Consider the following 24,297-nt stretch of genomic DNA (forward strand, 5'->3'; position numbering starts at 1 on the left):
TGCCTGTAGCTGGACAGCCTGAGGTAGTTTTTATTCAGTTTTTAGCTGGTCTACCACCTAATTCTGGTACTTCTCTGTAGAATTACTGTTTTTCACTGATGTAGGCATCTGCTTGGAAAAAAAGTCAAAAAAAAAAAGGGCTTGCAATGTCCTGGCAAACTAAGTTATAAATTAGCATTACTGCACTGCACTCAAAAGCAGACTTGCTGGGGTTTTTTTTAATCACAGTAAAATGAGATGTCATTTGTAGTTAATTCACCATGAAGTTGGTATTTCAAAGCAACTGTCTTTTCTGTACAGCTCACATCACAAGGAAAGCTTCATATATGGAAACCTCTTAGTTGCAAAATGGAAATTTCATTAACATATGAATTTGCTCAAATACAAATATTTGCTCAAATACAAATATTTGCTCAGAATTTTGAATGTTTTGTAGTTCTTTGTTTTCTTTAAAATGATTCAATGGTGATTCTGCCCCTTGAAACAAATATAAATCGCATTGTTTGGGTCCTCAGAATCTAAGAGGAACCTGAAGCAGATATGCCTGCATATCAGAACATGTGAGAGATGTTCCTGGTGATAAACTGGACAGATGCTAAATTAGGGACTCAGCGCTCTGTGAAAGGCCCAAAGCAACACAGCCTCCAACAGAGAACCAATTCCAGTGCCTCAGTTAGAGCAAGGCTTTTGCACAAAGTTTGGCCATATAGTCTCTCAGCTGTAGGAAGTTCAGCAGGAACACAGGGCTTTTATATTTAGAGTTCAGAGTTTGCTGCTCCTAATCTAAACATGATGTTCCTCCTGCAGTACTTAATTAGAATTTATGGATGAATAAACATCCAACACTGTGTAGCAACAGCCAAAATTAACAAAGAAAACAGAAACAAACCAACCTCCCTTTCCCCTGGTGATTTCCAGGTGCTAAGTATATGGCAAAGAGAGGTCCTAACATTTTTCTGCCTGTTTAGCTAGGATAGCCAATACCCCTCACAGCATGCTGTTGTCTCACCTAGGAAAGACAGGCACCTCCCCCCCTCCTTCACTAACCCAGGCGTCTGCAAAGCTGTTGTTCTCATGTTCTCACTCCTCTGTCCAGCTGCAGTTGCTGCTGTTCAGTAACATTTTGCCTTTCTTAAATACATTATCCCAGAGGCAATACCAATGTCACCGATGGGCTTGGCCTTGGCCATTGTTGGGTCTGTCTTGGACAGGGCAAAAGCTTCTGGTGGCTTCTCCAGAGGAGCCTCCGTGCTCTCCCTCCCCTACCAAAACTCTGCCATACAAACCCAATACATATGACCACAAGTCATGTAACTAGTAAAACACCAGAATGTTAGAACCATTTGTTACTTGTCAAGATACCACTTTGGGTAACATAAAAGATTAATATAGCTGATATTCCTTTAATTAGAAGCAAAGAAAAATACACAGACCCAAAGACCTGCATATAACAAATAAACTACACAGGAAGATAAAAATATTTATTACATTAAAAACCCAACAAACCACCACCCCAAAACCAGTGTCTGCTTAGTGTTTTTACCTGGCTTTTAAAATCAAACTATTAGATCATATGAGGCAGAGTAAACACTGATGAGTTGTCTCCTCATGTGAGGGTCAGCTGGGTGGTGAATAGTGTTCTTGGTCTGGGAGATTGACACTGAGAAGAACTCTTTCTTCCATTGAGAGTTACTTGTTGATTTGCAGACAGATGTCCCCTTGATCCTCAGAGACAGCCTTACTCAGCTTTTTCTAGTAAATATTCTTTGATCTGTTCCCTGGTATCTTTACAAATGACAGCTTTGTTTTTTCCATCTTATTAAGATATCACCCCTTGCCATTTTGCAATAAGCACCGCTGGGGCAAATGCTGCAAACAGCTTGGCAGCAAATGGAGCAGGACAACCTCAGCCACCTGGAACATCTGCCTTCTCTGGCTCTGTCACACCCTCAGGAATGACATATCAACCATAGCCACTTTCCTCTGTGATAAACTAAGTGTCACTTGCTTCACCCTTCTTGTCTCACGCTATCCTGGCTTTGCCTCACCTTGAAATTAGAGGCTTTAGAAAGAATCTCATGCAAAGCCTTGCGCCCACAGCTGCACAGCTGGTTTGTTTCCCAAAATAAACCTCACCTCTTATTTTACAAAAAAGATCATAGGTAGAGGAAGGCAGGGAGTTTTGACATTTAGCTTACCATACTCATGGAAAAATCTCTTCCTCTGCTTTGTTTTGGTTTTTATTTGCTCATTTTTTAAACCAGGCTCCTTGACTGAAATGTCTGTGATAGATACACACCTAAAGATTGATCCAGCCTAAGAATCAAAGAACTTGCACATAGAAATTAAATTCTCACATTTTTTCTAACTGTACAGTCCACAGGAATAGAGACTATAGGGAGTTTTACCCAAAGGACTGCAGAAGACAATATATTCCAGAAGAAGCAATTCAAGAGATGGGAACACAGATGTTATGCAGCTTCTTAGACAAAAACTGCAGATACTGCCAACTATGATGAAACAAATCAGTTAAAGACCTCATTTCCATGATGTAACAACCCATACTGAAGATGTAAGCACAGCAACATTTCATTACACACCTGTGAAATCAGTGAGGTGCTGAAGAATCCATATATAACTAATGCAACACAGCAAGTCTTGATTTACTTACTCACTTGCAATATGATTAGTAAGATTCAAAGCGCATTTCTCAGCCATGGTACATACTCAAAAATGACCTCTCACCCCAATATTAGACAATTCTTTGCAGATACAGCCCAAAACAACATGAAAAAATAACCCTAGTAATTATCACATCTTGATGCTCTGCTGCCGTATCTTACCCTTGCTTCTGTTTATCATCAGCAGGTAATTTTTTGACACCTCTCTATCATTCTATGTGATGTGACTGCATACTTTCTTTCCAGTGCTTTTCAAAGACTAAACACACACATGTACCGCTACCACAGAAATATCCACGTCCATGAGCTCCAGCCCACACAAAGCCCTTCTATTCTACCAGAAACATATTCCCCATTTATTGCGTACCACTTCAGACAGCAGCTGTCACAAGACAAGGGAGAAAAGCTGTGGTGCACTTGACTTGAATCTGTTCTGGAGGCAGTGCCCTCCCATTGCCAAAAGCGCTCCTGCAGCCCCTGGAAAAATACTGCACTTTCCTTTCCATGCCCCTAGCTGGGAACCCACTGCTTCAAACCCTTCTGCTGTTTCCTGCTCATCACCCCAAATTATAATTTGTAGAGACAAGACACCCTAAATGACTCCCAGCACTGGGCAGATCCCAGAGCTGTTCAGATGTATTTCTTAGACCCATGCACAGGACTCCATCACATGCAGGCAGGTGTTCAAGGAATGCCTGCAATTTCCAGGCATTCAATCATCTGTTTACTCCTACCTTTGATATCATAGATTGTCCTGTCTTATCTCATCCTCACCACTTCATCATTAGCTGCAGTGATTAACAGTCCACAAATACAAAATAACTGTGAACCTGTCCACAAAACCAGCATGAAAACTCCACTGACCTGTGGCTCATCCACAGACAGAAAAGAGCAGCTCAGTGAATGATCTAGAGTTTTTCTGTTTTAAAGATTGCAAAAATATGAGATGGATGGAAAATTGGAGCACTTGGGTTCATGCTGCCAGCAATTCTCACAGAGTACTGTATTTGTACTCCTCTCTGCACACCAAAATGTCTCTCAAAAGCTTTTAACAGGGATCCCTGCCAAGGATGCACCTGGGTTCAAGCCCACAGTGTTACGTACAGTTAAGGATGCCTATCTCTAGCTCAGCCATCTTGCTGGGATCACACAGCAACATCACTAAAAATTCCAACATGAAAGGTTTCCAACACAAGTACCACAACTGTGTTAAATACGATCAAACGGTCGAATCACAGAGATCACAGATTTCAGCCCTAGCCAGAAAAACACAAAATCAACAAAAAAGAAGTGATTTGAAGATAGAATCAGATCCTAAATACTACAAAAATTCAGTTAGAAGCATCAAGCACATACTTAAAGAAACAGCATTATAAAGAATGGATGGAGAAAGGAATTACTTGACAGTATCTGTGAATATCAATCTGCAGTTCACCTTCAAAAAGGAAAGATAGCCCCACAACTGTTACAATGATTTCTCATGTCAGCCAAAGCGACTGGCAAGAGGTAATTCTTCTTAGCAGCACGTTGAATTATGTATCTGTACATAAGCCTTAAATGTGTATTTTAATTTCACCTGAGTAAATTACTGGTATAAATCCTACCCTTCTCAAATATCTCTGAATTTTTAATTAACCTAATATCATAATTTCAGCCAGGCAGTCAGAAACGATGAGTAACATATGATTCATATTCAGAAGTAAACACACCTGCTTTTCAACAACATTTCTAATTACTGGCTCATTTTACCCTTTACATGGCATTGAAGTCAATTTGGGTCATACTGTTTTTAGCTAGTGATGAGTCCTTTCAGCTCACAAATAATGTATAAGAAGTTGCTGTGTTGTCAGTTTGAAGGATATTTTCAAATGCACCGTGGCAAATTGAACACATTACCAAAACACATCACTTTACTTCCGATATGCCTCACTTCACTATGAGCTTCCACCAGACAAGGTTTTGCCAAGAACATTTAGGCTTTGATTTGAAGTGTTGCCCCACCATTTCATTGTCTTACGTCTGTGTCATAATGATTGAGGGAGTGGTGCCATATACTAAATAAAACAAAGTGCTTATTTCTAAGATTAAAGATGACAGGAGAAAAAACAAACATGGGGTTAGAATACTTAGGTGTCCTTTAAAAACTGCAGCAAACTGCAGTGAGACAATGAGGAAAGCCTTTACTAACTGCCTCCTGCTCCTGGAAGCACTACATCTTCTAGGGGTAATCAGTGACGCAAAAAGAACCCTGCCTCAAAGGTGGTTCATCACCTCTCTACTCTGAACATTTAGTCTGGCCAGGACATGTACCTTCAGGAGGCTGAAGCTGTTCTCACAGATCTGATGCGGACTTAGCCACTGAAATATGCATATGACATAAGATGTATATGCTGAAGTTTTCAAACCCTCCAACACAACTACAATGTGACAAATTCTCATACACAAAGCCCTGTTCATTGTCAAACTAGCTTGTATGTCAGATTTCTCAAAGTTAGCATCATTATCTTGATTTGTAGCATACTAGTAAACCCTATACATCTTCAAAGAAAAAAATAAACTGACTTCTGGTTCAAGTTGTATAGATTTTATTCACAGAAGCTATCGCCTTCTGACATCTACCTCTAAATTGCTTGGTATAATGAGAGTACCATACCTGCCATGCTTCCTTTAGTTGGTGTGCTAACTCATATTATAGATCAAACAATACAAAAGACATGAAAAACATACAAGTCAAAAATGGTTATGTCCTCCATTTATCAATTTTAAACCATCACTTCAATAGTTTAGAGAATCTGTACTCTAGATATGGAAGTCCCTTTACAGCTATAAGGAAAAATAATGTTCTAAGATCCTTGGGTGAAAGAATCACAGGCAGAGGAACTAAAATCTAGCCTGAAGCCCTGGGTAGGGAGGGCACCTTAGGGCAATGCTGGTACTGGTTTTGCATTACCATACTGTCACATACACAGAACAGATCTCTAGCATTCTGCATCCCTCTGAATGTACTGATGTCTCTGAGCAACACGTTTTAGAAAGGAATGAGCAAATTATACATGGGTAACCAGCAGGAAGCATTAGCAGCTGGGGAGCCACGGCAGGTGGGGCTTTGAGGTAGGAATGTCTTGCATTACTTCCCCATGATATTGCCGGGACTCATTGCTGAATGGCAGGAGACTCTGGAGGTTGTTTTTCTATTTAAAACAAATAACCCAAAGGCTAGAGGCAAAAGAAAAATAAGTACTCAGATTTATTCTAGATGAGATGAAAATATTAATGTCCTAGTTCATTCTTAAATAATCATAAACAATGCTGACAACTAGAAACTACAGGCTTTTAGTATACAGTGATTTGGCTACACCCATAGAAGTATTTAGCAGTTTTCAGAAGCTACTTAAAGAAGATTTATTGACAACTGGGCTTAAGTGACTTCAATAAACACAGAAATTACTGCACAATCTCTGGGTTACAAGTGGTTCCACTAATTTAACTGTAGCAGTTATTTCTCTGTTTTCATTTTTTTCTTTCTAAAAAAATTCACCAATTATAATCTCATCCATACTACAGCATACAACCTGCATTAACAATCCATATTCAAAAGTAAATACAAGTGTAAACAGTTAATTAACAAACATGCAGTGCAAAAAAACCCTCATCATTGAGTTTGTTAAGTGACATATAACCTCAATAAGCACAAACCAAAATAAAATCCCAAATCTGCTAAATAAAGAAAATAATAAGAGTCCTATATGGAGTTTAGTGAGATCCCTTTCTCCTCATTTAAGGTAGACAAGGAACCAGCTCTTTGTGAAACAAACTGGAAGGTGGAACTATGAGGCTGTCAGAAGCAAATCTTGAAAAATAAAAATCTGGGAACAGGTAGAATCTAATCATGACTAGTGGGACATCTTTGAATAGGCTGTGATTCTATAAAAACTGTGACTAAGAAACAAATCAAATCTTAATAATTCAATAACCTGAAGTGAAAAGCAAGCATCCAAATTCTGGTCTAATTTGCACAACAAATTCAGGAAAAGCAGAAGGAAACCTTGAGCTTGCACCACAGCAAACTGGTGAAGCAAATATTTTTCATTTAATGTCCCTTCTAATTAACTAGAAGTGCACACTGGAAGCAAAAGCAGATATATCCCTGATAAAATTCAACATGGAAAGTTTTAGACAAGATGAACTTTCAGTGCAGAAAAGGCAGAAATGGAACAGCCATACCTTCAACAGAGAGAAAGCATCAAGCAGAATGAAAGAATGGAAAGTAATTACTTCTTTCACATATCATACTTCTCATTACCAAAGAAGGTGTTTTTCAGTAAAGCTTTACCTTTCTCACAATGACTTCCAGTGAATCCAGAAGGGCAGAGACATTTGTTAGGGGCTACACAAGTTCCACCATATCTGCACCCTTCTTCACAGAATGCTGCAAGATAAAAGGAATATGTGGGTAATACTTAATTTTTTAAAATATATATTTGTAGGATAATAAGAAAAACATCTAAATGCTAAGCAATTAACAGAATTCAGCATATTAAAATTCAGTCCACCTGCAAACACAAAGAGAAGTAACTCACTAAAATGACAAGAGGAAAAATCTCAGATTACACCGTAGGCAAACCACCTCACCAATAAAAGATTAGTAACCATCTGGAAGAAGAAGAGAGGAAAAAATACATCATATGATTTTAATGGGGCTGATCATCTTTCACTTATATCAAATATGCATATGACAATTATAATGCTCTGGTAATCCACAGAAAACAGGCAGGCTGGATGGTGTTAAACATTATGTTCCTCACTTCTATCAAATACTTCACTGAAATGTCTGTAAACACATAATATTTTGCTTTTTAAATTTTTATTTTAAAGTGTAAAGTATGTTTTGTGGAATTAAGAAATTAAATAGGGTGAGGATCATGACTAAAAATATGAGATGGGCTCTACCCCAATATAATGCCGCTACTGAATGTGATTCGGGATGGAGCAATACTGAAGTACTTTAGAAGTGTATGTGACCAATAACTAGGATTTCAAACAGCTGATGGATCTCAATGGATCTCATCTTTTCCTGTGAGCACTGTGTGATGTTCTTGCTCACAGCCAGTTTGGCAGAAAGTCCACTTTGAAGTTTGCTTACTGTTTCAAGTTACTCTTTTCTATTTTTTTTGTCATGTGGGTGCAAGTTGTGGAACTGAGGTCAAGAGGAGAGGACAAGCATCAGAACACTTCTCCTTGTACTGGTAACTTGAGTAGGACCCTTGCTACAGCTAAGAGCAGGCCCTACCCGTGACACACTCCCTCCCCCCAATATCTGTTGAACTTCATAAGTGACTGAGTGGGTTTGACAGCACTTATGAGAGAAGTTACAATTAATATTTAAACAGCAGCTCTCTGCATCTAAGCTAATAATAGATTTGCAAAGTGTTTCCTGCAAGCTAAAATCACAGATGGAGTGTTGGCAGAGATGTTACAAATGCTATGAAAAGGCTTAAAGTGCTAGATAACAGAAGAAATGTTTAAGATTTATTTTCCAATACCCAAAAAGAAAAATAAAGTGAATAGAGTTCTAGGCATTAAAAAGAATATTTTGCAATTGTTAACCACTTAGAGGCAAAAAAGCATATCATCATATCTCGTGACTGAACTGGTAGACATGTCTGCCTTACTGTAAATATATAATTCATAGCATGCCATAGTGTTTTATGGAGGAGAATGCTAAAGTGCTTTAGAGAAGATCACTGTAGAACATTATAAACACCCCTGAAGCAAGGCAGTGGTGTGGAGAAAGCACAGTCACACTTCCTCCTCATCAATGCACACACTCCATATGGGAATCTTCTAAAATATATCTGTTTGAAACCAGCCAATTTCTGAATGAGAAGAAGAGAAATATGGTTTAAGAGCAGTAATTTTTTATTTTTTGCATATAAATATTTTTAAGAAAGTATAACTGTGCAGAAAGCTGAAAGTACTGGTAAAAAATACAACTCAAGGTATATAAAAACCACAATGAGACTCAAAAGATTCCTTCCAGAGCTCTTGAAAGAATGTTTACTCATCTCTAGTCTCAGCATTCTCAGAGAAGGTGTAAGTTAAATTCTGCATCTTCATGTTTTCTGTTTGAAATTGTGAGTAAACACAGACTTTTGTGAAGCAGTAATACATTTCCGCACAACATCAAAAGACGCAGAGTTTTGGCAAAGCAGATATAAAGGAAAAAGAAAGAAAAATATTGGCAAAAAAAGTGAATAGTTCATCCTTAACATATGCCATATTACACTAGGAAAGAACCACATGGGGCTCTTGAAAGAATTCATAAAGGGGAAAAACAGATGATGTTTACTGTCTATAACAATCATGGATGTCCATTGAAAGTTCTTAGTGCTGACAGGGATAGGTAGGTAAGAATGCTTCAGTAGAGCTCTCATACACTTTCTTTGCCACCATAATGGATCCTACCAACTTAGTAACGCGAAATACCTGCTTCTTACAATAAATCCTGTCAGGAGGTCAGCAGCGTGAGGTGGCATTTCCTTCTGTTCTCTTTTAAGATTTCTAGCAGGGAAAGATTATGAAACAGGGCTGGTCATGTAAAAGATGTTCCCCTTAGAACTTACATTCCCCTTATGTCGTCAGTGCAGCAGCCAGATCTTGATATCCACAGGCACAGCCAAGTGTACCATACCCATCTGGGAGAAAGGCTGGGATGCTTGTCATGGGCCAAAACTCTATCTTTCTATTCCTTCCTACAACTATCCCTCCTAAATGTGTATTCAAATGTGCTAGCACTAACTTGTCAAGTAATTTGAAATGTTGATATCCCTTTACATCGCACATCTTAGCAACTTACAGGGAAAAAACCCCAAAATCAAAATATTTGTTCAGGAACACCCTAAGGAACAGCTGCACTACAGGTTGCTGTGAGAAAGGACTCTGTACTGCCCAGGAGTTACCCAGGCACCAGCTTGTTACACAGATGTTGGACGATGAAGCTGAGGAAGAAGCTGAGCAACGGCTGCAGGAGGAAAGAATTCAACTCTCCTTCTCAATTTTTGTAGATGCTGAAAGATCCTCTGCAATACAGACTAACTACGCTTGTCTTTGTTGCTCAGCCTTTGGTGGATTTGGGGGATGTGGTTCATTCTCACATTTTTATGCGAGAGGAGAAAATCCCAAGGAAGAGTGCCAGCATAATCCTGCTGTTTCCCAGATGGTTCTTCTACAAATCATCTCATTCCTGCACTGTAGGCTTGCAGGAAATAGAACATCAAACCCACGAGTCTCAGAACATAGTTAAAGAATCAGACTAAAGGCTACTGTCCTTAACTGCTAAAAAAAGAGCTCACAGTACTACAGGCAGTACTGATAGCACTACTCTGAATACTAAAAATGCTCAATACCTCTAATAATAGGTTACAATTACATTTCAATATACAGTTTCAGTTGCTAGCCGTTTTACCAAACTTCACTTATTTGAACTATTTTCTCTAATAGCCCTGCCTCTGGGTGAAGTCTTTTAACACATCTTCTCAAAATTAATTCATTTCCAATAATGAGATTTTTCCTTTACAGCATTAGCAGAGAAAATTAAATAAAATCTTTACATCCCTTCTGTACCTCTGCCTTATGGACAAGAGGACCCAACAGGGAGCAGCTCAGTGACTGAGTAGGAAACCAACTGAGTGCCCATGCCCTCCCAAAGCTACTTGCTTTGGGGCTTATGCTTTGTTATATGTCATATGGACTCTGGGATATAGACTTCCACTGTGGTTTGGACCCCCCCAAAATCAGAAGTCAATTTGGGGGTGATGGAATTACCAGTACCACAGAACCAGCAGTTATAAATCTCGATTGCAGACTCCCTCCTACTCAAAGTTAACACAAGAAAGACAAATCATGACTGGATCTAATACTGCTAATGTATTCCCGTAAGTAGATCCTGTCTCTGAAATTATTTGCAGGCTGGAACCTTGATAAATAGGAGAGTGGTTACTGAATTTACCATAAGGTTTTATCAGGAAAATTAAGTGAAGATGCCATTAGGGTAAAGTCTACATAAGTAAACTTCTATTGTTTAGAGGCTTATTCAGTATTCTGTATGTAAAAGAAACAATCTATTGATTTCAGGAGGCTTCTGCCAAAGTGAACAGATCTCTCTAATGCCAACAGATTTTTTACTCCAAAATAAAAGCCTTTATTATATAAAGACCTTTCCTAAATAGACATAATTTCTCTGCAGAGGAGGAATTTTATTTTTGATGATCCTCTTTGATGATGAATCTGTAGAGAACAGAAACAGCCAAAAATATAAGTCTGCTGATATGTCATTTTTGTGATGATGTTGGAGGGGCGGGGGAGTGTCACTGCAGAGCTCCACAAAGAGCATCATGAATGCACCATGCTCCTGGACATGCACAAGCTGCATTATTCTGGTTTTTGTAAGGCAGCACACCACACTACCCCACTGGGCTACTTTAGGAAAGCAGATACTACAGCAAGTCCAGCAAATACCTCTCACTTTCAAGTGTAATGCAGTAGATAATACAAAACATTTATACTTGAATATATAGAATTATTTTAGTAAAAGAAAATAAATAAACCCCAATAATTACCCTACAAATTCAAAGCAATGTTGCTTGGCTCTGAAGAGATACAAAGGTCACTTTCCCAAATAAATCATATCTATTTTTTTTTTAATATACTAAATGCCTGTGAAGTGAAAAAAGGGGCATTCCAGAAAGGCAAGGAAGGGGTCAGGCACAGACTGTCTGGGTAAACAAAAATATGCAGCTTTGGAAGAGAGATGGGCCAGTGTAACTATACAAAGAATTTGCTAATCAATTGATGGAAGGACCACAATTTCATTAGCTGATTGGATTTACTCAGACAAGCACACACAGGGGTGCAGTTGATAGCAATCCAACCATGTAAGCCAAATACCAGAATAATCAGATGATACCAGTTGCTCAGGTGGGTTTAGGGGACAGCTGAGAAAGTGAAGAGAAAGCACACAACTGAAAAAAGGCAGCAGTAGAGGCTCTGGTCTTTTTCTCTGTACTCAAGTGTGATGCTATCATCTATAAAAGTACAAAGCTCTTTTTGGTTCAGTGAACTACATCCATTGGACACAGGGTGCGACTTATTTCACACACAGTCTGCCAAATGCCACTGGAGTCCTTTTACAGCTGGCTGGACTCAGAGAAGGACAAATCTGGCAGGAGTGAACTTTAGGCAAAAGAACTGTCCTGGAAAATTTTCTTCCAATATGCTGGAGCAAGAAGGGGAGTGTGGGTCAGTCTGGCAGTCAGGATGCAAACACATCTGAGAGTGGAGGACAAACCCTCAGCTAGGCAGCTCTCACTTTTGTGATTTGGGATTTCCAACCCAATTTATGCTTCCAATTTTATATGTGCTATGTAGGAGGGTTATTCAGTTTGAGAAGAGCCTATAAATTTCATGTCTTCTATCAGCTGATTGTAAAGTTATTATTCCTGAATTATTTTTCTAGAAATTTCACATACAAAAGATACTTTGCAAAAGTAATTAGCGTAACTGCTGCCTAGTGTAGTCAAAATTCCAAATCCTGGCACTACAAAATGTGTAAGTGTATGAGAGCTAAGTCTGAATAAAGATCAATGAACTCAGAATTTAGGCTAGGAGATGAGGGTTCTTCAAAGTACTCAGAAAAGTGTGAAAGAATTCCTTCAAATTTAGCAGGCAACACACAGTGAAAGACAGAAAAAAGAGCAAAATAGGAAAGTCCCTAGCAGGATAATAAAGAATAACAAATACATCAGGAAGAAATTGTGTCAAATATAATAGGCATACACATGTATGTTAGTTTGTGTGTCTGGGTATACATTTGCATGCTACGTAATATTTATCAAAGTGGTGAACTAATATTTTAGAGTTTGTCAGTAGGCTATTGCAGCTGATGTAGCAGTGAATCTTTTCAAGCTCCCAGTGCTCTGTCACACAGCACTTGCAAAATTAAGATTTAGGTGAATTTGGAAGGCTGAGCATATCTCTCAGAAGGCTCTGAACTCTGAGCCCTTTCTTTACTGTTACATGATGCTAAATTCTCTTGTTGCTTGGTGTTTTGCTTGACTGATATGTAATCAAGCCATGGCCATTTGTAGGCAAGCAGGAGGCCATTCATCTGGGTGCTTTCAGTGTCGGCTCACGTGCTTTTTGGCTGGAAATGCTGAATTATTTTGAAAAATGAGACCTAAACTCCTTAAAATTAGTACAATGAATCACCGTGATAAATACTAATAATTTCTTTCGTACTACCCCAATAATGGAGCTTACTCTTGAATGTGTAAGTTACCCACCCTGATTAACACATTTTCACTGAAAATCTTTTCTAATGAACAAACAAGCTATATTTAATTAAATTAATTCTGAAAGCATATTGAATAGACAGAATCTGTCCCTTCTTGCTCTCTTGGTAAAATGAGATAAGAAACCCTTATTAATGTCAACCTTATTTTATGGCTCTGAAGACAGATATGTGACAATTTTGAAAGACGTATTTGAAAAAGATCAATAGAAGCAGTAAGGGACAAAAGCAATATAATAAAATTTGTCCTGTGATATAGCATACTTTTGAAAGCATCTCTCAAATCCCCAGATAACTCTGTGCTAAATGAATATTCTTGTTGCCATTCTACCACTCTGTTTCCTCAAGGCCAGACTCTTCAATATTTTTAGTGCACAATTTTAAGCCAGCTGCAGCTGTCTCTCTAATAATCTAATAATAAGCATGACAAAATAGGGCAGAATACTCCTTCCACAAACCAATCCAACATCATCTTTCAAAATTCAAGTCAACAGTTTAAACTGCAAAATCAAACTGAAATTTACTTTGAGAAATGACATGACACATGGTACCACTGCAGTTTTTCTTTGCATCACATAAATGTGCTCATTATACTCCCTATTTGTTTTAACAAATGGGTATAGAATAATTTATATTTACAAGCATAACACAGTTTCTTTAGAAATCAGTAATGCTTAATCAATCCTAAGTTAAGGATAAAGAAGCACAACAGAAGCATTTTCTCTTGCCTGATCTATTATCACAACTTTAGAAAGACATTGCTTCAAATCTCATTGAACTCAGTGAAGAAAACTGAATTCAATAACAGCACAGGCAATCTGAGGTCTGTCTGGCTGTAGTACAGTATATGGAATATTCAGACAATATAAAAATAATTCTCCAGCAACATACATATTACAGGTCTCTCATCCCAGTGTTCCAATCCATACAAGCACACTCTGTAGACACATTCAGAAGAACAGCTGGATTACCCCTAATGCAACAGGTATACACTTCTAATTCACTCTTCTTGCCTTGCCCTCTAGCACTGACAGGCATCCTCGCCAATAAAACACAAGCCTGGTTACCAATGAGAAACATTCTGTCTCAGTGTGAGAGATTTACTCTATGTTGCTAAACAAATATCTATCCAAGCACCCTCAAATAACTGTGTGTTATGAGAAACACCAGCACGTTCAATAAGCTGTAATAAAAATGCCTACAATGTTAATAAAACATTATATTATGGTAATTCTCTATGCAAGAAACACTATCTTTTGAAATTGTAGAGAAACTTTAAGAAAGCATTTTCAGTCACGGCTGGAAGTGAGGATGTTGCCTGTGTGCAATAATAGCCTCTAAAGTCTCAAACTCAGCAGTATTTTTTAAAGGTTGCTCATACCTTATTGCAAACATAATTGAATCTGAAAAAAAATCCCTTGTTTTGATAGCTGCACAAAACATGCAATAGCAAATCAAGGAATTATTGATAGCATTTAACTATCTGAAGGTGACATTACTGGGAGGAATTAGATGAAAATGGGAAATAAAAAGGCAATGGGACTTTCAGGTCTGGATCAGGCATGTGTAAAGACAAGTAATTTGCAAATAATTTACAAAGACATTAAGAGACCTTGAGGTGTTTCTTTTTAAACAAGCACACTAAAATTCAGGTGTTCTCTCTCATTGTCTTAGCATTATACTTACGCTGCAAGTAACAGCTACAGTGTTGTCTCTGAAACCATTTTCTAATGGGCTTTTTCATCACTTTTCAAATGTCATTCATTCTGCCAAGACACTCCACTCAAAATAAAATTTTCTTTTTCAAAACTGGATCACATTCTCTTGACCAACACCAGAAGGATGGGAATTGTCAGTTTCAGAGATCAGAATCCTCTGCTTACACAACAGGAAGGACTTCAGTAGGTGAAACTTTCAGAGCTCCCCTACAATACCCTCCAGCTCTCACTCCTTATCAGGAGAGATGCCATGTTAGATATAGACATTTCCCCATTAAGGAACAGAATTAAGAGTTAATCTCGATTTACAGAATCTACCTTACCTTGCAGTATCTAACAGATAGAGGTCTGAATTCACTAAAGATGCTGCCAAGAAGGCAATCAAGAGATGAAAAGCCCAGAATCCCATAAGCAATGCCCCAGGGCATTCTGTCTCATTCAGTTCAAGTTTATATAAGGCAAAGAAAGAATAACAAAGAAAACAATGAAGAGGGGTCGGAGAGGTACAGGAAGAGAGATTCAAACACATACCACACTAAATAATGAATTCTCTTATGTAGGTCTGGATAACTTTTGCACTACTACACCTCGTCTGACTTTTGCAGTTGATGGATCAAAAGGAGAATGCAAGTAACTATAAAATGGAGACAATTAATCTCAGTTCTTATCTGCACTTTATATTATAAACCTTTTCAGTAGCTAAAATATTACCACAATAGCAGATTCTTCTCAAAAAATAAAAAAGTGTATTTTTAGCAATTATTTTAATTTTCTCAGCGGCAAAAGACCTGTCCACCTCAATACCAGGATTTACCTGAGATAATCTTACCAAATTAGTTATATCCATTAGAAAAGAGAATAAACTCCAATATTTTGCCTTCTCAAAGAGAAACCAGATTTTTCAACAGGGGAAAAAAGAAGCCCTGAAAAGTGATATTGTTCTCACTGCTCCAGAGAAATTCCAGTCTAAAAGCAAAGATTGCTTTTGCTGAGGCTGGTGTCACAGCAGGTGTTATGCACATCACCATCAGCTTTATAATCATCATAACACATTGCTTTTAAATAAATCCTTTCATGTCATTTTATACATTCTGAACAATTAAGCCTTACAACCCCCCAGTGAGGAAGATGCATTAAGAGCCTGAACCTGCCAGGCACTTCTACAGAACAGAGTTAACTACAGAAATATAATTTAATAAAGAACGCGTTTAACAAGTAAGAGCAGAAAAGCAAATATAATCTTCGTGTGTATAATCTTTGAATGAGCCAAGAGCATTTTAGAAACCCAAGGGGCCACCCTCTCTGCTAGTGTCAATTAGTAATCTATACCAATTTACACAGTGCCTAAGAATTTACCCTCTAAATTCTTGGAGCTACAAGACTCCAAGGAGTACATCACTGTCACTACTTATAAGACCATACTGCTGACTTGTGTCTTTGCATACACATGTAACCATGCAAATATTTCAGCTGATATCTAGAAAACATACACAATGTTGACTTGATTTTGCCACCTATTCCCTGTCTCTACTTATATTTTCTGTAGAGCACTGAGTAGTAACATGTCAGAGAAAGGCAGACCAAAACGAAAATGATATACAGATCCTTGGTTGATTTTACAGAGCAGTGACACCTTGGTCACCAATCTGACTTCAATGATTCTGCCTCAGTGCACTCTCTATTTTGCCATACAGGGTCCAGCACAGCGTCTTGTACTTCAAAAAACTCAAGTTATGAGAAATCCCTACAACTAGTTTGAGGGTGCCTTTAGATTGGGTATACTGGGAAAAACTTTTTCACGGAAAGGGTTGTCAAGCATCCCAACAGGCTGCCCAGGACAGTGGCCCAGCTACCATCCCCAGAAGTTTTAAAAGACACATGGATGTAGCACTTGGGGACATGGTTTAGTGGTGGGATGGTCAGTGCTGGGTTAACAGTGGGACTCAAGGGTCTTGTAGGTCTTTTCCAACCTTAACGATTTTATGATTCTATCAGAGGTGCTGGAACTTTCCAGAAGCACAGTACTCAAAGCTTGGAGTGTCTGGCCAAAATTTTCTTTCCTAACACATGCAAAACACTCCAGATAGTGTTTGTTTGCCTCCCTTTGGTAACAGCGCTTCAGGAGCACCAGGGGACAGATGTTGCACAGATTTTTTTAGTACTTTGGATTCATTTAGGATGATACAGTTCAACATAAATTTGAAATATCTTCCTTATGCATTAGTCTGCTAATGGTACACAGTTTAGTCTCAGTGTAGAAAAAATAAGGCACCATAAAAGACAGCTGTAATCCTTCCATAAAGTACAGTGTGCATTCCTAATGGAATATGATTTCAAAACAGATTTCCAGTTCCACCTTCTTAGGATATCACGTTACAATGTTTAGTTTGCAAAAACAAGACTACAGGAATGCTTCCTATATTTCTTGGCAATGCAGCATTTAATTTTATGGTGCATAAAATCCATTTCTCTTAACAGATGTATCAGTTCTCTGATATCATGACTAAACTGCTTCATATCCATAAATGCTGTGTGGGGAACTAGCAAAGCTATGGCATTTATCTTTGTTGTTGTGGCACACACTTCTGTTTGCTCCTAACATCCTGCTTCCCTGAGTAACAACAAATTTAGTTTTGACTGCTCTTAAGAGATTTGATCACATGCATGCCATATATATCCTTACATACCTTTTGTGATTATGCACAAGAAGTGTCCCAGCTATGCATTCTAAAGGGCATAAGAATTTCAAGACTGTTTATAGATAAAAAATTACTAAAATAAATAAGTAATTTTTAAAAAGTGCAATATCAAGAAATTTTCTACAAAATGAAATTCAGCCTTTGGCTTGTCAGAGGTTAGCCCTCTTCCCAAATCAAGGTTAAACATCCCATTTAATCATGACCTGTCAAAAAGATTAGATTTTGCTCTGGGTTGAAAAATTTTAGGATGGAGAAACATAATTGCAATATTTCCTAATTAATTCAGGGAAAACCATGTGCGTATGTTTCACAGTTGAGAAGAATGACTGTGGGGACCCACCAGAGCCACAGCACACATCCTGCAAACATCCTACAAACAATAAGGCCCAAGAAGTGATCTGGAAGAAGAAAAAGGGATAGTTATATGACCTGATTTGTGGAAATTCTCCCGTATGTAAGCTGTGATATGAAATAAGGTAAGATTCATTTGATTGTTAGCTTTTTCCAGTTGCCTGCTGTGACTGGCTTTGACAAAGGAGAGTGAGGTGTTTCTGAAAACCACTGCTCTTTCTGTACATGTGTGTTTCTGTTCTCAATATCCTCATACTGAGACTTTCTGTAATCTGGTAACAGCAGCTCTGGCGAATGATGAGCACCTGACTTTATAACACATAAACAAATTTAACCCCCTCAGTCCTGCCCTTCGATGCAGCTCACTGGATCTGTGAGTGGTTTCACTAAATCTCCTAAAAACAGTTTCCAAAAACATATTATTTGAATCTGCAAGTACCCTCTTAAAAGAACAAGCAAATGAGCTCCACAAAGTGTGTGTTCTTTGAAACAAGTCACAAATCATAGAAGTGACTTCTGTGAGAATTAACTTTACTGAAATACTCGGGTTCAAGCATAAACAGACAGCTATGGAGGAAACACCTGAAGACAAAATTAAAATTACTAGATTGAAGTGTTGATGCAAAGGCATCTCAAATATTTCAGCACCATGAGCAACCAGGATCTGGACTAGAAAGGAAACTGCTTCAGGCCATGTTTATTTTATGTATCAAGTATAAACTATGGTAAATGAGAATGTACTTTGCAATGCAATGGCACATTATTTTGATACTCTTGTTCATATGAAAATGTTACTCATCAGGTATAAGAAATAAAGCAATGCCATGTCATGATTCAATAAAATAATCAGAAACATAATACACTGTAGTATATTCTCTCATGCAGTACGTAGTCTTCATGTGCCTTACTGGAAATCAGCTTACACTAAGCATAATTCTACATGACAGTTTGTTTAACACCACAGCACATTACTCAAGCCAAGAATGAGATATATACATGTGTAGTGTGGAGATACATATATCAGATACAACAATTTTGGTTATTTTGAAGACAGTTATTTAGAAATAAACTAAGACATTCATCTGACCTGATGGAGCAGCTCTGTGGAGAAGGACCTGAGGATCCTGATGAACAACAAATTGTCCAAGAGTCAGCAGTGCCCTGTGGCCAAGAAGGCCAATGGTAACCTGGGATGCCTTAGGAAGTGCATTGCCAGTAGGTCAAGGGAGGCAATTCCGCCCCTCTACTCAGCGCTGGCACATCTGGAGTTCTGTGTCCAGCTCTGCACTTCTCAGTAGGGGGGAGACGCAGAGCTCCTGGAGTGGGTCCAGTGGACAGTAACAAGGATGATGAAGGGATGGACCATCTCTCTTAAGAGGAAAGGCTGAGGAAGCTCAGCCTGTTCAGCCTCGAGAAAAGATGACTGAGAGTGGAACCTATCAATGTCTGTCAGTATCTGCAGGGAGGTGTCAGAGGATGGACCAGGCTCCATCTGCTCAGTGGTGCCAGGTAATGAGATGAGAGGCAATGGGCAGAAACTGATGCATGGGAAGTCCCACCTGAACATGAGGAAGAACTTTACTGTGCAGGTGACTGTATACTGGAACAGGTTGCCCAGAGATAGTGTGGAGTCTGCCTCACTGGAGATATTCAAGAACTGCCTGAATGCAAACCTGTGCCATGTGCTCTGGGATGACCCTGCTTAAGCAGGAAGGTTGGAACAGATAACCCACTGTGGTCCCTTTCAATCCTGTCCATTCTGTGATTCTATTTTCAATTACACAAGTGTGAAGTTGAAAATATGCCTAATAATACCAAGCAGAAAATAAAAACAAAGCACCACAAGTACTTAAGTAACGTATTGCTTCACTAATACAAATTCCAGCAGACTAAAGGAACTTTTGAAAGATCTTCCTCTGCATTCCAGAGAAAATAAAAGTACTGAAATCTTAAACTTTAAGTGTTCTCACACAAATGGCTATGTTCTCAGAAGTAATTTCTGTTTAAAGACACTTTTTGAGTTAAATAAGATTTGACTTTTAAAAAAAGTATATGGTTTCACTGAGCAGCACTCAAGTGGTCATTTCTAATGTACACTGACAAAACAAGTCAAATTGTGGGGAAAAGATGCTCTCTGAACAGCTCTGTGAAGCTTTATGCACACTACTGTTATATCATTGCTGTTTTCTTTTTTTTTCCAAAAAAGCCTCTCTTACTTGGTGTGTTCTACACTATGAATAATAGTGCATAGCAAAAAGAAAATAAATCTCTTAAAGCATACATAATCTGTCATTAGTAGCAAACAAAACTACTTCTGCTGGGTAGCACCGGAATAATATGTCCTGTTGCTGTATAAACAGAAAACTTGAAATAAAAATATATACTGGACAGAAAGCAAGCCTCTAGTTAAAATTACTATCACTCTTGCGCACTGCAGCAGACATGTCAACATTTCAGGAGCTGACATTTTATTTTCAGACCAGAAATCTGGTAATTGTACAGCCACCAAATGGGCTTAGAGAAAGTAATGGGCAGCAACACCAAACCTTTACAGAGAAAAATCTGCTGCACAGGAGTGCACAGCCTGACAGGCTTGTATTTCTGAAAGGTAATCCAGAGTCTGAAGTCATCTATTTAACCACAAAATAGGTAGTGTCAGCAAGAGGGCAAGATTCCTCAGACTGCCCTGCCTGCAGTGTACTGCCACAGACTATTACATTCACCTAAAATAAACCTTTTACATTGTGGTCTATATGGCACATTAGCCAGCACAGTAATTCTCAAGCTGCAGGGGGTTGGCAGAACATCAAAAGCTATAGGGCAAGATAAAGACAGTGCATTTCTTACAGTGGAGTGTCAGATACAAATAATACTGGGATTTTGCTTTTTCAGGGTCCACAACCCCATTTACTCAATTGACCAGTATCAGGGTATTTAAATACACATTTAAGACATTAAGAAGCTGAATGAAGATACTTAAGAAAGAATTGATTTTTGTTGTTTCCAAAAGACACATAAAGGAATAAGATACTTCTATATCGGTTAGATACTCAAGGGAATTCAGCCTAGGTCATTCACCTGTTGTATTTTGTTATTGTTGAATAAATCAACAAACCCAGCATCACAATACAACTTTTACAGTGACTTAGATCTACCTCTGTTGTGCCACTAAGGAGGTACTTCAGTGAAATGGGAATGTTTCTCAGAGCTGTGTATGAAGTTTGGTGAATCAAATGAGATTACAGGATTTGCCATGTGCAAACTTGCAAGAAATCTGAGTCAAACTACAAATGTTGTGACAGACCAGGAGCAAGACAAATAAACAAGGTATCCCCTGGGAACTATAAACAGTCAAAACATTGAGGCAGAATGATACTGTTCACTCATGAAAAAGCAAAACCTCACAGGGAAATAACAAAACATAACAGCCTCCCCAGTAATTTTAACACAAAGATAAATAGAGGTAGTTTCTCCAAGCTGAAACATCTTAATCTATCCCCTAGCATATAAAATTCATATGTTGAATCTTGGTGTTTCAGTAACTTGTATGTACCAAATAAGTCTGTAGCAAGCATTGCTTTACATTAATAACTACAATTTGATGCTGCCAATACTTTTGAGCAGAAGGCAGGAACAGTTGATAATGTGACCTAAAACAATACTAAATATACCCAGTTGTATTAGAAGAGTGTTGCAATAAAGTTCATGTTTCACATTTGCTTATTATGGCAAATACTTCCCCCCAACCCCCCCCCCCCCCCCCCAATACCAATAACAGCAAAAAACCAACAAAAAACCATGCCATACATGAGGGCACACAGATTCAATGAAGCATAAATCTAACATATTAGCACCTTGATTATGTGCTGAGTAAGATCATGCAGGTCAGGTTCAGAGAGGTTGCCTTCTCTACTGTCCTAATCCCTGGGTGTTTTAGTCTCCAAGAAAAAAGTGTAAAGATGCTTAGAGATGAAAGGAAAGCTGAATGTAATCTCAACTAGTTTCTAACAGTATTGCCATCACATCAGGAAGTCTCTCTAAATCCTTGCAGTATTGAAGAGGGTTTTTTATTTTCTCTTTTTTTTGTTTTGCTGAATAGAGGCTCTACCTCTATTAACTTGCGGGTAGTACAATCTTCATGAGAATATCCATATTGAGGGGGAAGAAATCCTGAAGCCAAGATGTCAGTAGAAGAATCAGTTTGAGAAGTCTCTGGGGTGAGAAAATAAGTCCACAGGACACCTACCCAACATGGAGTTTTTGTTTCCACTTGGCCAGCCTCTGAGATCTGCCATTTGGAATAATCAGAGTCTTTGGAGGAACTCCAGTTTCTTTAATACATTAAGAATCCATCCTGTTGTTTCACTTGTTTTAAATAGGCAGAGGCAAATAGCGCATCATCAAGTGTACTAATTGATCCAAATGCAGTGCAAACTAAATTAAGGGGGCTGGAAATGCTGCAAAAATTAAACACAGCATTAATAAAGCTGAAAATAAGATCTGAACAACCTAAGGGTATTCCTGGTATTTCTTTATTTCTGTTTAAATAGATGTCTTCCTGTAGACTGTTATCAGCTCAGCAGGAGCCTTTCAAGAGAGGCATTTTTCTCATTCTGTGCATTTTAAGTTAGGTTTCTATGAATTTCAGCATGTCTGTAAAAGCTGCTGCCAATTCATATTAAAACCATAACTGCAGCTAAGTAATGATAATATCATGAAAGCATGTGAGCTGCAAATTCAATCCAAGCCTTTATCTCAAATACAAAATCTGCTAGCTTATCTTGCAGATAGGGAGTTACTGCACACGAAAGAAAGAACTGATCTAAATGAACAGAAAGAAATCAATCCTCATTAGAAGGATTCTCCTCTATATAAATGGATTGTGGAAGTCCTTGGCTGGCAGCAAGGCACTGATTCCACCTCTCTTCTCTGTTGCTGAAAAGGGTCCATCATCACTGGAATGGGTTGAAGAGAGCACTGCTTGGTAAGCACACGCTAAATGAGATGAGAGAGGATAAAGCACCCCAGATCCAAAGGACAAGTGGCCAAGGGGCCTCTGAATAACAGCCCTTGATCTATTTCTGAAGAATGCTAGAATGAAGGAATGCCAGCAGGGATTCAAGAGGAGAGACAATCACCAGCAGGAAACTTTGAGCTTTGCTCAAACTCCATGCGAAAGAAGCAACAGATGCATTGTATCTTTCTCTTCCAAAAGTTCTGGGAAGTAACACAAAGAAAGTAAAAAGGAACACAGGAAGAAGAAAGTACATGAAACAAAATAGCTGAGATGTGTGGAAGTGTGGAAGAAGTGAGAAACTGAAAAAACACATGGAAAAATGACAGCAGCCCCAGATGTTGTAAATCTCATTGACAATCAATCATCAGAAAAAGGGAAAAGGGGCTGCACAGGAATCCTGGTCACATCTTTTAATATTTAAATTTTAAAAATCAAAGGAGAAGTGCCTGCTGACTTCAAAAGGCAGAAGAATCCCACAGAGGGAAGAACTAGCTTGCAACACCTAAAACTGTACAGAAATTAAAAGAAAATGCTGTTAAAATTGGAAAAGGCACCAAAGTCACTGTGTCATTACACATATGATGCACATAGGAGTCTGAAAACAGATTCTGATGACTAAAAGGTAATCTTAACAAATATAAATCTATGGTCCTGATCCAGTTTAAGAATTAGAATTCTTAACTGTACAGATTGTGAAAGGGCTTCTCATGTAAAATTAAGAGTAAAGATACTGTCCTGCTACTTCTAACACAAATTGATCATTCACTAATGATTACAGCTCTTCAAGGTATTTTGTACCAAAAATGTCACATGTACATGAACTCCATGAACCATCAGTGCAAAGGCACCACAAGGAACTGAAAAAGAACATTCTGCAGGTCTGGAGGAAATAAAGCGCATCAGCTCCAATGACTGAAACCCCAATGACTGCTCTCCCAAATAAGCATCTGAGTTGGCAGACCAGTCTAAGGCATAATGCTTTTAACTCCAGAAGGCTATTACATGCTGTTGTCTTCCCCATTTATGCCACTGGCACATCCCCAACAAGTTACAGTACTGTTTAGTTACAGCTTGGCCTTTTGCACATTTAACAATGGCCACAGATGTAAGGGGTGGAAATTTGAGTGGTACAGCTCTGCAATAAAGCTAACATCATTTATCTCTAATGTGCATCACAGCTTTTCCCCAAAGTCTGCTGAAGCTTTGACAAGTACACGTATCCTTGATAGACAACATTTAATGTCTAATAGAAGTCAGAATTGAGACATGAACACCAAAATGTTTAAGTTGAAAGGAGAAAGGCTAAATATTATCTACAGGAATCTACAATCCAGCCTATTCTCTCCTAGAAGAATTGAGGAAAAAAAAAATCTTGAGCCATTAGAAAAGAATTATTACAAGTAAGAAAACAAGGCTTGTACAGAATCCTGCTTGTTAAGGACTTCTAAGGTCACATCTAGACCAGACCTGGCTGCCACAGCTC

General features: G+C 38.4%; 1 protein-coding gene across 3 annotated transcripts in view; it reads right to left on the minus strand.

Annotated features, from left to right (window-relative positions):
• The window catches only part of NELL1 (neural EGFL like 1), a 366,267-nt gene that overhangs the window by 60,492 nt on the left and 281,478 nt on the right, over positions 1 to 24,297 (minus strand). For all 3 annotated transcript variants that reach the window (XM_032112441.1, XM_032112440.1, XM_032112439.1), the window contains exon 15: positions 7,015 to 7,110. In XM_032112441.1, coding sequence (XP_031968332.1) covers positions 7,015 to 7,110 — 96 coding nt within the window. The remainder of the gene's footprint in view (positions 1 to 7,014; positions 7,111 to 24,297) is intronic.

This window comes from Corvus moneduloides, chromosome 6 (genome assembly GCF_009650955.1).
Source record: "Corvus moneduloides isolate bCorMon1 chromosome 6, bCorMon1.pri, whole genome shotgun sequence".
NCBI classification, from domain to species: Eukaryota; Metazoa; Chordata; class Aves; order Passeriformes; family Corvidae; genus Corvus; species Corvus moneduloides.